At 46.2% G+C, this 12475-nt stretch overlaps 1 protein-coding gene across 1 annotated transcript in view; it reads left to right on the forward strand.

Moving 5' to 3' along the window:
- Chmp4b (charged multivesicular body protein 4B) overlaps positions 1 to 11217 on the forward strand; it is a 38405-nt gene extending 27188 nt beyond the window's left edge. The window contains exons 2-5 of the mRNA XM_027945189.2: positions 6618 to 6795; positions 8802 to 8916; positions 9569 to 9695; positions 10960 to 11217. Coding sequence (XP_027800990.1) covers positions 6618 to 6795; positions 8802 to 8916; positions 9569 to 9695; positions 10960 to 11024 — 485 coding nt within the window. The 3' untranslated portion in view covers positions 11025 to 11217. The remainder of the gene's footprint in view (positions 1 to 6617; positions 6796 to 8801; positions 8917 to 9568; positions 9696 to 10959) is intronic.
- Positions 11218 to 12475: the final 1258 nt, after the last annotated feature.

A 12475-nucleotide genomic window follows, 5' to 3' on the forward strand; every position in this document is an offset into this window, starting at 1 on the left:
ATCTCCAGCCCAAAATCTGAGAATTTTCTGTAAGCCTTATAGATCCATGCTATTCCTGCCACCTCTGTACAGGGTAGAGAAATGGGAGCCCCACCCTGTCTCCATCTTCTGAAACTGTAGGTAAGATCAGTAGCACCCATTTGGGAAAATACTCATGACCCAGACCAGTTAACACCTCTTTTCCATTCTTTCTTTTTCTTCTAACTGGGGACTTCTAAGAGCAAATTAGATAGCTTTCTGATTCTTAGCATGCACTTTTTTTTTTCCTATGGGATACTGGAGATTGAGCCCAGATCCTCACACTCATAAGGCAAGATGAACCATATCTCCAAGCTTTTTTAAATTTTATGTTTAGACAGAGTCTCACTAAGTTGTTGAGGCTGACTTTGAACTTGGGATCCTCCTGGCTCAGCCTCCCAAGTAGCTGGGATTACATGTGCCACAAGCCTGACTTGACAGGAACTTTTTTTTTTTTTTGGTAATGGAGATTTTACCACTGAGCTACATCCCCAGCCTTTTTTGCTTTTTTATTTTGAGATGGGTCTAAGTTGCTTAGGGCTTCACTGAGTTGCTGAGACTGGCCTTGAACTTGCTATCCTCCTGCTTCAGCCTCCTAGTGACACAAACTTTTAAATGGGGTTTGCAAAGAGAAGAGTTTTGAAAGAGAGTTAGGCAGATATTTTCTTATGGCAAGGGGAGCTGCTGATTTATTTTTAGCAAGTTAGTTTGTAGATAACAGAGTTGGTAGCAGAAGGAGTTCTGAGCTAGTTCTAGTCCTGATTCTTTTTCTGACTTTCTGTGAGGTCCTGGCAGCCTGTGCCCACTTCTCTGCACATCATTTTTCTCAGTTATATAATGAGAAGAGTTGGACTGAATTCAGTACCTCTGAGACCTCTCTGCCCTTGATACCAAGAGTGTAACTCTTGGGGCTAGGGATGTGTCTCAAGCGGTAGCGCGCTCTCCTGGCATGCGTGCGGCCCGGGTTCTATCCTCAGCACCACATACAAACAAAGATGTTGTGTCCACCAAAAACTAAAAATATTAAAAAATTCTCTCTCTCTCTCTCTTTAAAAAAAAAAAAAAAAAAGATTGTAACTCTTAACTGGTCAAGTTCATACCACATTGTCATGTGGTGCAGGGATGGTTGCTAATAACCATCAGGTTTCTACAGGATGAGTTTCTTTGGCATTGGTTAATTTTGTGGTTTTGACTTTCAATATCTTATTCAGATACAGGAGGCAGATGATACCCCTACCCACCCCACCTCTGGTAAAGTGACTAGTGGCTTGAAGGCCAGATGTGGTTCTCCTGGCTTAGGGTTCCCTCATCATCTGAAGTCGATTCAGAAGCATAATGAGCCAGAAATGTCTGAGCAATGGGGGGAGGCAGGGAGAACGGGGCTCCCTGGGGCTCCCTAGCCTCACTTGCCTGGCTGCCTGCCAGTGCCCTGTTGCGTACCCCCAGGCTGCTGAGGGTTTTTCAGAATTCTCCCCCTAGCTGGAGTTCAGTGTTGCATTTGTGTGTAAGTGTCCTTTGGAGTGTGCTTGTGTTTGTTGTCTTCTTCATGCTGACAGTGGGCACTTCTTCCCTCCCAGCCCTTCTGTTAGATACCTTCAAATGTAGGATCTTGGTCTTTGAAAGAGCTGTGGACCCCACTGTGTGTTTAGTGAGAGCAGATCACTGGGCCCTCCTCTACATGCCAGAGACTCTGTGCTAGTAGGGATTGCGTGGTCATGAGTTTGTGGCGTCTTAGACATACTCTGGGCTATTTGGCCCTGTGCTGAATTTCGGGCATATTGTAGCAGGCAGCCTTACCTTCCTTCTCACACCACTTCAAAGTGATGTTGGCCTTTGCTTAGGAGATAGCCGTGTCCTATCTAGTTGTGTTGAACTGATGTAGTCTCTGAAAATGATTTCTGTGGTCACAACAGATGCCTTGCAGAAAAGGTTTCTGATCCTAAGTGAATGTCTTTCCCACTGGTCTCTTTGCTTCTTAGGGTGTCTTTTCTGTATCTTTCTCCCAAATAGCTGTTGGAGGGTCTAATGAAGCAACTGTCTGGAGACCAATGTTTATTTCAACATGGTTGGAGTTGTTTTTGCTTCAGCTTTCAGAGCCAATAAAGCTGGTTATTAGATTCTGTAATTGCTGCTGTAATTACTCTCTTGGAACCAGCAAAGGCATAATTAAATATGGAGATTCCAAGGACTATTTTTTCCATCTAAAAGCAACCTCTTAAACTTCTATCAGCCTGGTCTGGGTTAGATTTCAGTTATTAAAGCCATTTTGTTTACAAACGACACCGGGAGTTCTTTGGCAGAAAAGGAATTTCTTTGGCTACCTCTTTGAATATTTGGTTTAGATGAACAGCCCCTCATTAGTCAAAAATAAGAAATAGTACTGGGGATCCAACCTGGGTCCTCTGCCTACTAAGCAGATACTCTGCCACTGCACCATATCCCCAGTCCTTAAATGCTTGTTTTTAATCTAACCATCAGGAACTTATAAACCTTAGGCACAGCATTAAAAGCCTGGATGTTTTTATGTAAACATTGGGCTTGGCCTTTTGGACTTTGGCTACATGTAGAAGCAAATCTCTATGGTCAGGAATATGGTTGTGTTGGAGGAAGTTTTAAGAAGGATATTGTTCAGGAAGGGTATTGCTTACCTTTAGAAGCAATGGGCTCCTCTCAGCCTTCTGTGTACCCCAAGTTACACTCCACTGCGGTGCTCCAGGTTGTATGGGATGGGATGGTTCCAGTGCTGTGACTATTTATTGACACATATTCTTGCAGCCCACATGCAGACAGGGTTACTTTACTTGTGAATTGTGTTTAGGCTTTTCTCAGGATATACCTTTTCTTTTTGGCGTTCTCAGTGAGTTGAGAAATACATGTGGAAGTTAGATGGAGTAAAAAAGATCAGCAGTCCTTGAACCCCCCTGGAGGGGAGGCAGCTACGCCAACCTTGTAGTAGGTAGAGGCTGCTGGAACCAGGCTCCTTGCTGGGAACCTGTTCCCAGTCTCAGAGGAGTACACTTCATGGTGAGTAGCTTGTAGAAGGTCCTATTTGATGAACAGAAGAGATGCAGGGAGAGGATCATGCCAGATGATTGCTCTAGTCTGAGTTTCAACAAGATGCTGTCATTTTTCCTCTGAGTCGGAATTGCACCTCACATGGGGAACCCTCGCCAGAATACAGGTGCTTCAAAAATGCATTTAATATTGAACATCATATTTTAGCCTAGCCTATTGTAAATATGCTCAGAATACTTACATTAGCCTACAAGTGTGCAAAATGATGTAACACAAAGCCTACTTATAATGAAGTGTTGTTGAATGTCTGTGTAATTTATTGAATACCATACTGAAAATGAAAATCAAAGTGGTTATATAGATGTGCATTTGCACTGTTGTAAAGTGAAAGATTCTAAATTGGAGACTATGTGTGTATAGAAATCTTATAAAACAGATGAAAGTAGAGATTCAGTTTAATATATACTAGGCATATATTGTGTACCTAGTCCTTGTGCTAGATGTTAGTCTGCAAAGATAAATAGTATTATCATGATTTTTCATTGCAGGGTGTCTCTTGCTTATCTTCCTTGTGTAGTAGTATTTGCTTCCAGATCATTTATTGCTTGGGGGAAGCTGAGAAGAGGAGGTAGAGGTTAGAGAAATTTAGGATTGGCATCAAGAAGTCACTGCCAGTGGACATGTTTTAACAAGCTGGGTGTGATAGCACAAGCCTATAATCCCAGCTACTGGAGGCTGAGGCAGGAGAATCGCAAGTTTGAAGCTACCATTGGCAATCCAGCAAGACTCTGTCTTAAAATTAAAAAGGGTTGAGGATATAGCTCAGTTAAAGAGCATCCTTTTTGTTCAGTGCCCCCCCCCCCCCCCGCCCTACATACACACAAAAAAGAAAAAGCAGTTCTAAATTTGTGATGTTAATATGGAAACAATAACTTTATCTTTTTTTAATTTGAAATTTTTATTTGTTTTAATTAGTTATACATGACAGTAGAATGCATTTTTACACATCATACATAAATGGAGTGTATTCTTCTGGTTGTACATGATGTCGTTACACCAGTCGTGTAATCGTCCATGCACTCAGGGTAATAATATCCGATTCATTCTACTATCATCCCTACCCGCAGGCCCCCTCCCCTTGGAAACACTTACTTTAATTTTTACAGATCAGGATGTTGATGGTATAAAATCAGCTTCATAAACATTTTATCAGGCTCCTGTTACACTTGGGACACTAAAAAGCAAGACTGCTCCATCATCTCTGTGTTTGTTCTTGAGAACTGTCCCTGAATTGCTTGCTGTAATTCTGAGCCCATGGTAGGGAACAGCAGAGGGCTGGGGGTTACACAGACAGTGGCCAAGCCCTCCCCTCCTCACATCACACAGCTGGCCTGGGTGTCCTTTCATCCTTTTGACCCACACTGTCTGTGTTAGAGTGGGGTCTGGCTCTCTGTCATCACCGAGTGCCAGAAGATTCAATGAAATGAGATGGGTGGGACTGCTGCCCTGCTGGTGGCAGGCTCTTAGAATGCCTTGGTGAATCTAGAATGGTAGACAAGGGAGGGTGGGGAACCTGGGAAAGGGTGCCTGAGCTGAGCTTGAACCATCACTGGGTGATTAGGGTGTGTCTAGGCCGTTTTCTGTCACAGGAGAAGCAGCAAGGAAGTTACCCAGGAAGGAAGCAGGTCAGCAGCCGCAGGATTCTCCCAGGGTAGCTTTCTCTGTCGTCATGGTTGTTGAAGACCTGGTGCTAGGGCTCCCAAGACTCGGGTTTATGAAGAGAATCCCAGTCCCTTGATTCTGCAGGTCCTTTCAGGCCACATGAAACCATGTGGAAATTTTGTCCTGGGGGCAGATGGAGGGTTTGAGATTTTTCAAGCAAAGGAGTGGTTGGTTTTCACTCCCTCTTCTGTTCCACAGTCCCCTGGGCACTCACTGATGGATTGGTAGCCCCTCCAGGGCAAGATCCTGCCCTCTCCATCAAGTGGGAGGCACAACAGAAAGGCAGGACGTGCATGGACCTGGGATTCCACACCTGGCTTAAATCCCTCTCCACTACCTTGACGACCTGGACTGGGTTACGGAACCTTTCTGAACCTCAGCTTCCTCTTCTGCCTACAGGGTTGCCGTTGTGAGGAACTTCTGTAGCATGCATGTGATTTAGTGGTGGCAGGAGGTGAGGGTTTTCAGCAAGGGTTTTGGGGTCAGCCATTTTAGTGATTCATGTCAGGATCAAGAGAGAAACAGATTAAGTGGCTTTTCAGATTTAATGAGGCACATTTTATTGTTCTTCACTTTTGCTGCAAGTTCTCTTTAGCCTGCTTTATCCTTTGGCTGGGGGAGTTCTTCCTGGTTGTTTCAGCTGTTGCTTTTTTTTGGAGGACCTGTGGACATTAACGTAGAGGCCAAGCCATTTTCCCTTGGCGAGTGGTTCTCAGGAAGGAATCCTAGACTAACAGTGTATATGAGTAGAAGAAATTTGTTAGCTATTCATGTTGATGTGACAGAGAAACAGCCCTGCGTGTGTGGGGGGGTGATTGTAACCTGTAGCCTGCAGGAGGTGGCTCTGGTTCTGTAGCTCTTGGACCCCAGGGAGCGCATAGGCTTGCGTGTGTCTGTGGGCCTGGTGCTCCTGGGCCTGAGGTGGGGTTGGGCAGCCTGCACAGCCCAGTGTGGCCCAGCTCAACCATTCCTTCTGCCTCAGGCTGCTGAGGTGCCTTTTTGCCTTTGATGCCCATCTAAGATGGGTGTTGAAGAGGGGAACTGAGACAGTAACGGGAAGGAAATCTGGGTTTGAGAAATGTAGTTTTGGCACAGCTTTTTCACAAATTCATCTTGGTCAAATTGCTTGCTTTGACTGGGCCTTTAAAACAAAATCACCCCTACAGTCTTTTTTTTTTTTTTTTAATATTTACTTTTTAGTTTTAGATGAACACAATATCTTTTATTTTTATGTGGTGTTGAGGTTTGAACCCAGCACCCTGCGCATGCCAGGTGAGCACACTACTGCTTGAGCCACATCCCCAGCACCCCCTACAGTCTTAAGAAGCCAGGCTGGGTACTGTGGCACATGCAAACATTTATAGAGTTGTTGGCTTAGCATTTTAATGTGAATTCGCCTAGTATTTGGTATAGGCATTTATTACTTTTAGAATTAGTTGGCATTAAATGGTGCTTTAATTTTGCTTTATAATAATCAGCGCTGCTGGGCTTTAGGCGGGGGTGTCTACATTTTAAGGTGCTAGGTGTTTGCATACATTAGCAGGAAGCTTACTAGCTCACCAACATCTGGGATCTGGACTTTGACCTCAAAGTGATCTTCTGGGTGCTTTGGTTTGGGTGTGTGTTGGCAGAGGTGTGAACTTTTGCTTGTGTGCTTGCTCCTTGGCTGCATTTTGAGGTATGCAAATTTTTTGTGTTTTATTAGAAAATTGATGTGCTTTCTTTGTAGAAGAGAATATTTTATTAACCATTGGTTGTAGTGGAGGCGACAACTGAGGTCCCAACTGGGGGAATTGCTCAAGTGACTTCTAGGATATCTCCCAAGTCTGGGCTCTCTGAAATCATGTTTTCTCCCCATGCAGCGGCCTTACAGGCGCTGAAGCGCAAGAAGAGGTACGAGAAGCAGCTGGCGCAGATTGACGGCACGCTGTCCACCATCGAGTTCCAGCGGGAGGCCCTGGAGAACGCCAACACCAACACTGAGGTGCTCAAGAACATGGGCTATGCCGCCAAGGCCATGAAGGCTGCCCACGACAACATGTACGTGTCACTGCTGGTGCAAGGAACATCCAAGTGTAGGGCAGCCCTGGCTTGCCGCACACACTCAGGCTGTGTCCTGTGGTGGACCCCTTGACTTATTTAAGCACCCGAATTTGATTTAATCTGCCTTCTTTTGGGGAGCCTTCTAAAATGAATTATAATTATGAATCCTGTTGCCTTTGGAAGCAAAGCTCGTGGAGTGAAGAAAATATTTTTTTGCCTGATTCTTTACTATTGTGATGAGCGTACTTTTTAAGCTGGGAATGTCCTTAGGAAGTCTTCTCATCAAGAGGAGAAGCTTGTATCCCAGAGGAGGAAGGCCACACGCCCTGGGTTATGTGTGAGCATGGACAGAACTGGGGCTAGAACCAGTGGTCGTGACTTTGCCGTCACTGTAGGGCCCCGGTGTGTGTGGTGCTTCCAGGAGCTTTGGATCTCCCTGCTCTTATGTCTGCTTGTGGTGGAAACTTGCCTTTTCCCTTGCTCTTGGGCTATGGCTGTCATATTGGCAATGTTTTTGCCTTCAGCAGTCCTTCCTTCTCTGGGTGGCTGCTTCTCATGGGAATGACCTAAGAAACAAGATAACCAAGGTTATTAAAATTGTAACTAAAGGTTAGGAGGCTTCAAATGAGGGCCTTTTCCATGAACAAAATTCTGTATTTGTTTTTAGTTCTTGACTTGGCAGCTTATATTGCGGGTGCTTGGAACCCTTCCTGCTTCCCTTTTAGTACTCAGCTGTGCTCTAGGACAGGGGTTGGCAAAATGCAGCCTCTGGGCTGGGCGTGGTGGCACATGCTGGTAATCCCAGCAGCTCAGGAGCCCAAGACAGGAGGATCACAAGTTCAAAGTCAGCTTCAGCAACTTAGGCTCTGAACAACTTAGCGAGACCCTGTCTCAAAGTAAAATATGAGAAAGGGCTGGGGATGTGGCTCAGTGAACCCCTTGGTTCATTCTCTGGTACCCACCTCACCCAAAAAATGCAGCCTGTGAGCCTGCCACCTATTTTTGTAAATAAAGCTTTATTGAGACATAGTCATGCCTTTAATTTAGTTATCATCTGTGGCTGCTTTTTTTTTTTTTTTTTTAATTTTGGTTTGGGATGGGCACAGTACCTTTATTTTATTTATTTTTATGTGGTGCTTAGGATCGAACCCAGTGCCTCACACTTACTCGACAAGTGCTCAACCACTGAGCTATTACCCCAGTCCCGTGACTGCTTTTGTGCTACAAAGCAAGGTTGAATGTTTATTACAGAGATACCACAAATTCACAAATATATATTATCAGGCCTTTTACAGAAAGAGTTTGCTGCTCCTTGCTCTAGAAATTAGAGTTTTTTGGGAAAAGTTATTTTTACATAAGGGAGGTGTCATCCGAGGGTGGATGCTCATTGGACCGAGCTGATCTGGTGAGGGCTGTTCTCTCAGTCACCTAGAACAGAGCACGTCTCGTAAACACTGTGCATGCCTTGAAGTACATGCACGTGGCTCATATTGAATAGTTGTGTGTTTCATGGTCAGTGCTGCATACACACTGCCTTTTTTTTGGCATACACACTTCTCCTTTCCTAGTAGTGGAGCCAGAGTGGATTTGGGCAGATGTGAAAGGCTTTCAGGTCACATGCTGTATTTTGTGATTTGTGATTTTACCTCCCTCCCTACAGAGTTGCCTTTGAGCTTGAAAAAGAGCTGTTGGTTCAGGAGTTAAAGTCCTGTGGGCTCATCTGACATGTTTGCTCGTTTGCGTTTGGGACCTTGACTGTGCCACTTAACTTTGCTGAGCCTTATTTTCTTAGGGTGTTAGACTAGGTGATGTCTTAAGGACATACCTGTTCCTTATTTTAAAGGGGAGTAGAGGCAGTTATGACAAGTAATCCCTGGAGGGGCCTGACTGATGGTAGCGATGGAGCTGGGAAGCGGGCTGTGTGCGGAGGGTTTCTGCTCTGCTTTGCAGCTCCTCACGCAGACCCGTCGGCCAGTATGACAATCTGTTCATTTCATTTCAAGGGACATCGATAAAGTCGATGAGTTAATGCAGGACATTGCTGACCAGCAAGAACTTGCAGAGGAGATTTCAACAGCTATTTCAAAACCTGTAGGATTTGGAGAAGAATTTGATGAGGTAAGTGGTTTCATTCAGATCACAGAAACCTCACAGGCGACACCCAGGCCAGGCCGTCCCTTGATGTGTTATTGAAGGTTCTCAGCAGGGGTGTGTGGTTTGGAAATCACCAGTTCTTACCCCTCCAGACTTGGATAGAGACGGGCATGGTGTTAAGTCTTCCTGAATGCTAGATTTTGAGGGATGCTGTCATGCTTTTGGGTAGTTGACCTAAAGGAACCTTCATCGGGCATCAGCTCCGTAATTGGTTTCAACAAGCAGTTACCCTGCACCTTTCCGTGGTGGGCACTGGGCTCAGAGGTGGGGGAGCAGAGGTGACCATGTCCTGGAGAAGTATACGGGATTTCCCCTCGGACAGCTCTGACATAAAGGAAAAGCCAGGGAAGGAGCATTTAGCTCTGATCTCTGAACCATCCTTCTGGACATTGGCCACCTACCTATCCATTGCTGCTCTACAGTTTGGGACTTGGAGTCCCTTGGGTTTTTAAAATACAGTAGCAGCCCCTAGTGAGGATACTTCATTATGCCTTAGATTTGAGTCCCTTGAAGGTCAGCCTTTCTCAAATTCTTTGTGTTCTCTGACTTGCGTCATATAAGGAGAAACCAGCCTAGCCTCTTACCTTACCTCCCTCACTCTGTTTTCTTTCACCAGGATGAGCTCATGGCAGAATTAGAAGAACTAGAACAGGAGGAGCTAGACAAGAATTTGCTGGAGATCAGTGGACCCGAAACAGTTCCTCTACCAAATGTTCCCTCTATAGCCCTACCCTCCAAACCCAGTGAGTATTTCTTATTACAGCCAGCATCTACCGGCACCAGGTGAGGGGTGTCTTATGGTTGGTTGACTTCACTCTGGGTCCTGGGCTTGTGCAGGGTTGAGAACCAGAATGTGTTGCAGTGGCCACAGTAACAATGTCTTCTGCGTTTTTCTAGTTTCTAGAACAGGTTTTTTTGTTGTTTTTGTTTTGTTTTAACCTTAGCACTATGGACTTGGCCAGATAATTCTGAAGGTAGGGGTAAGCCTGGGAGGCTGTCCTGTGCACTGTGGGTAATAACAACACCCCTGGCCTCCCCCAGTAGCAACACCCTCTGTTTTGTGAAACTAAAAGCTTGTCCAGGCATTGCCAAATGTCCTCTGGCAGTGGGGGTTGGGGACTCATTCCCATTTGAGAGCCCCTATTCTAGACTGATATTTCGCCAGAGAAAGTTCTAGGCACTGTGAGAAGGTGTGAGAATTTTAGTCGAGTAGCTCAAGCTCCATCTAGTATCCTGTGCTATGCACACCTGAAAAGCCCAGGCCCTCGGAGACAGCCCCTGGGGGGGAACAGCTTTGGCTGTCCCATGGTTTCCTTCTCCCTGTCACTTTCCCCCTCCCCTATCATGATATTTCACCCCTGATAAAAATATTCCACCCAGAGCTTCTTGATAAATGCTTAGTGGCAGAGCACTTGGCATGTGTGAGGCACTGGGATCGATCCTCAGCACCACATAAAAATCAGTAAATAAAATAGAGTTATTGTGTCCATCTACACTAAAAATATTTTTTAAAAAGGTAAAGAAGTTGATCTGGTGTGGAGAGAGCACCCAGGCAGTGGTGTGAGACCAGGCCGTAGTCACCCGTGTCTTCTGTATAAGAGGAGAGGCCTCTTACACAGTCAGTGCCCAGCAAGCCTCCTGGGGCCGTGCCCTGGGGGTTCAAGCAATTGGGGTGGAGGTGGGAGGCTGGCGAGGATCGAGCTCCTGTGAACTACTTCCCTTCTCCACCGCCTATGGTGCTGTGAGACTGAGACCTCGTGGGAATGCTGGTGACTCTCAGTGTGGAGACTTCCTCACCTCTCTGCCCCTGCTGGACCGAGGGGAGGTGCTGGGGAGGGAGAACCTGGGGTCCTGGAGTTTTGTGTGACAGCTTTAGGCCCTGAGGAGCCGCTGGTTAAAAGCCTGGAGGCCAGGGGGCTACAGGGTGGAGCGCAGCCCTGGTCCCCAGCCAGAGTGTGCCAGCATCCTCTCAGCCAGCCCCTAAACAGCCTGTTCTGTCTTCAACAGCCAAGAAGAAGGAAGAGGAGGACGACGACATGAAGGAATTAGAGAACTGGGCCGGATCCATATAACTGGTCCAGTGCAGGCTGGGCCCAGACAGACTCTGGTGGCCTGCGCTGTGGGCAGGCGCTGCGTGTGCGGGCAGGCAGGATGTGGTGCAGGCAGCCTCCATCGCTCTCAATCTCACTCCAAAGCAGCAGCAGGCCGCATCGCTGCTCACTCTCGCAGAGCATGGTCTGCGCCCAGCGGGAGGGCGGGGGGAGGGACGGGCGGGAGGGAGGGAGGTGCCTGCTGTTTATAATGTTGAATTTCTGTAAAATAAACTGTATTTGCAAATCCAACATTGAGCTTCTGGACTATGCTAACTCCACTGCTGAATCCTCAATGGAAAGGGTCGACCATTTGCAGTTGAAATGATCTGAAAATGTAGCCTCTGTCCTTTTAAGTCAGTTGACTTGTCGCACATCTCTTTGTAAGACTGTATGGTACTGGCAGAAAAGTCGTTTTTTAAAAGCCATAGGCTTTTCCTTGTCCTTAGCTGTAATATCGCATTGGTTTTGGCTTCCTCGAGAGCTGTGTTTCTTTTCTGTCTGTCACCTGTGTACTGGCCCCTGTGTTTACCACCCTGGCCCTCCTCACTCCCACCCCCCTGCTCTTTTGGAGTTTGTGACACTGATTTGAAATGGATGTGTTCTCTTGAGAACAAGTGAAATTGTTAGAATTAAATTCCAGCTTTACAGTTTTCTAACATGGCTCTAAGGTCCTTGTTGCTGTTTGTGATAACTGATAGATAACTCATTGGAAACATGTGCATACATTTATATTCAGATGAAATTATGGTTTGCACTGTCTATTAAATATCTCAATTAATTTTCATACTTTGCCGTTGTGTTCAATTAGTCTGTCATTTACCTTGGGAGCTGACCTTTCCCAGGCCAGCATGGGGTCCAGTGGTGTCTATGGAAACAAGGAAAACTTGAACATGACATATATCAACAGTCTGAGCCAAAGAGCGGAGCCTATCTCATCAGACATCTACTCTGGTTCTAGAGGCCCTGGATCTGTGAGGCTCACCTTGCTTGGGGATCCCCTGGGCTCAGTTCAGGTGAGTTGGCTCTCACGTAGTTCCAGGGTCTTCGTCCTCTTCTGTCCATGTCCACGGGCAGGAGCCTCTCCTCTTGGAAACCCTGGTGCTCCCACTGGGCAAGGCCAATGGGATTGAAGAAATTGGCCTTTCCCTGGGGAGGAAGTGCGGGCAGTGACAGAATTAACACAAACCCTTGTTTCCAGTCTGCTGCGGGTTGCCATGTGACTGTGGTCCAGCCCATTCCATTCTCTGCACTTTTTATAACTCTTGTACCTGCTGGAGAATTGGATGAACACTTTAGACTCTCAGCAAAATAGATTATGCATGTTCATCGCAAAGTATGCATGCAAATTGGCAGTAGTGAGAGGATACCCCATTTTCCCCGAACCTCTTAAGATTAAAACCAACCAGGAAGCCGGGCATGGTGGCACACCC

The sequence above is a fragment of the Marmota flaviventris genome, chromosome 2, assembly GCF_047511675.1.
Source record: "Marmota flaviventris isolate mMarFla1 chromosome 2, mMarFla1.hap1, whole genome shotgun sequence".
Lineage (NCBI taxonomy): Eukaryota > Metazoa > Chordata > Mammalia > Rodentia > Sciuridae > Marmota > Marmota flaviventris.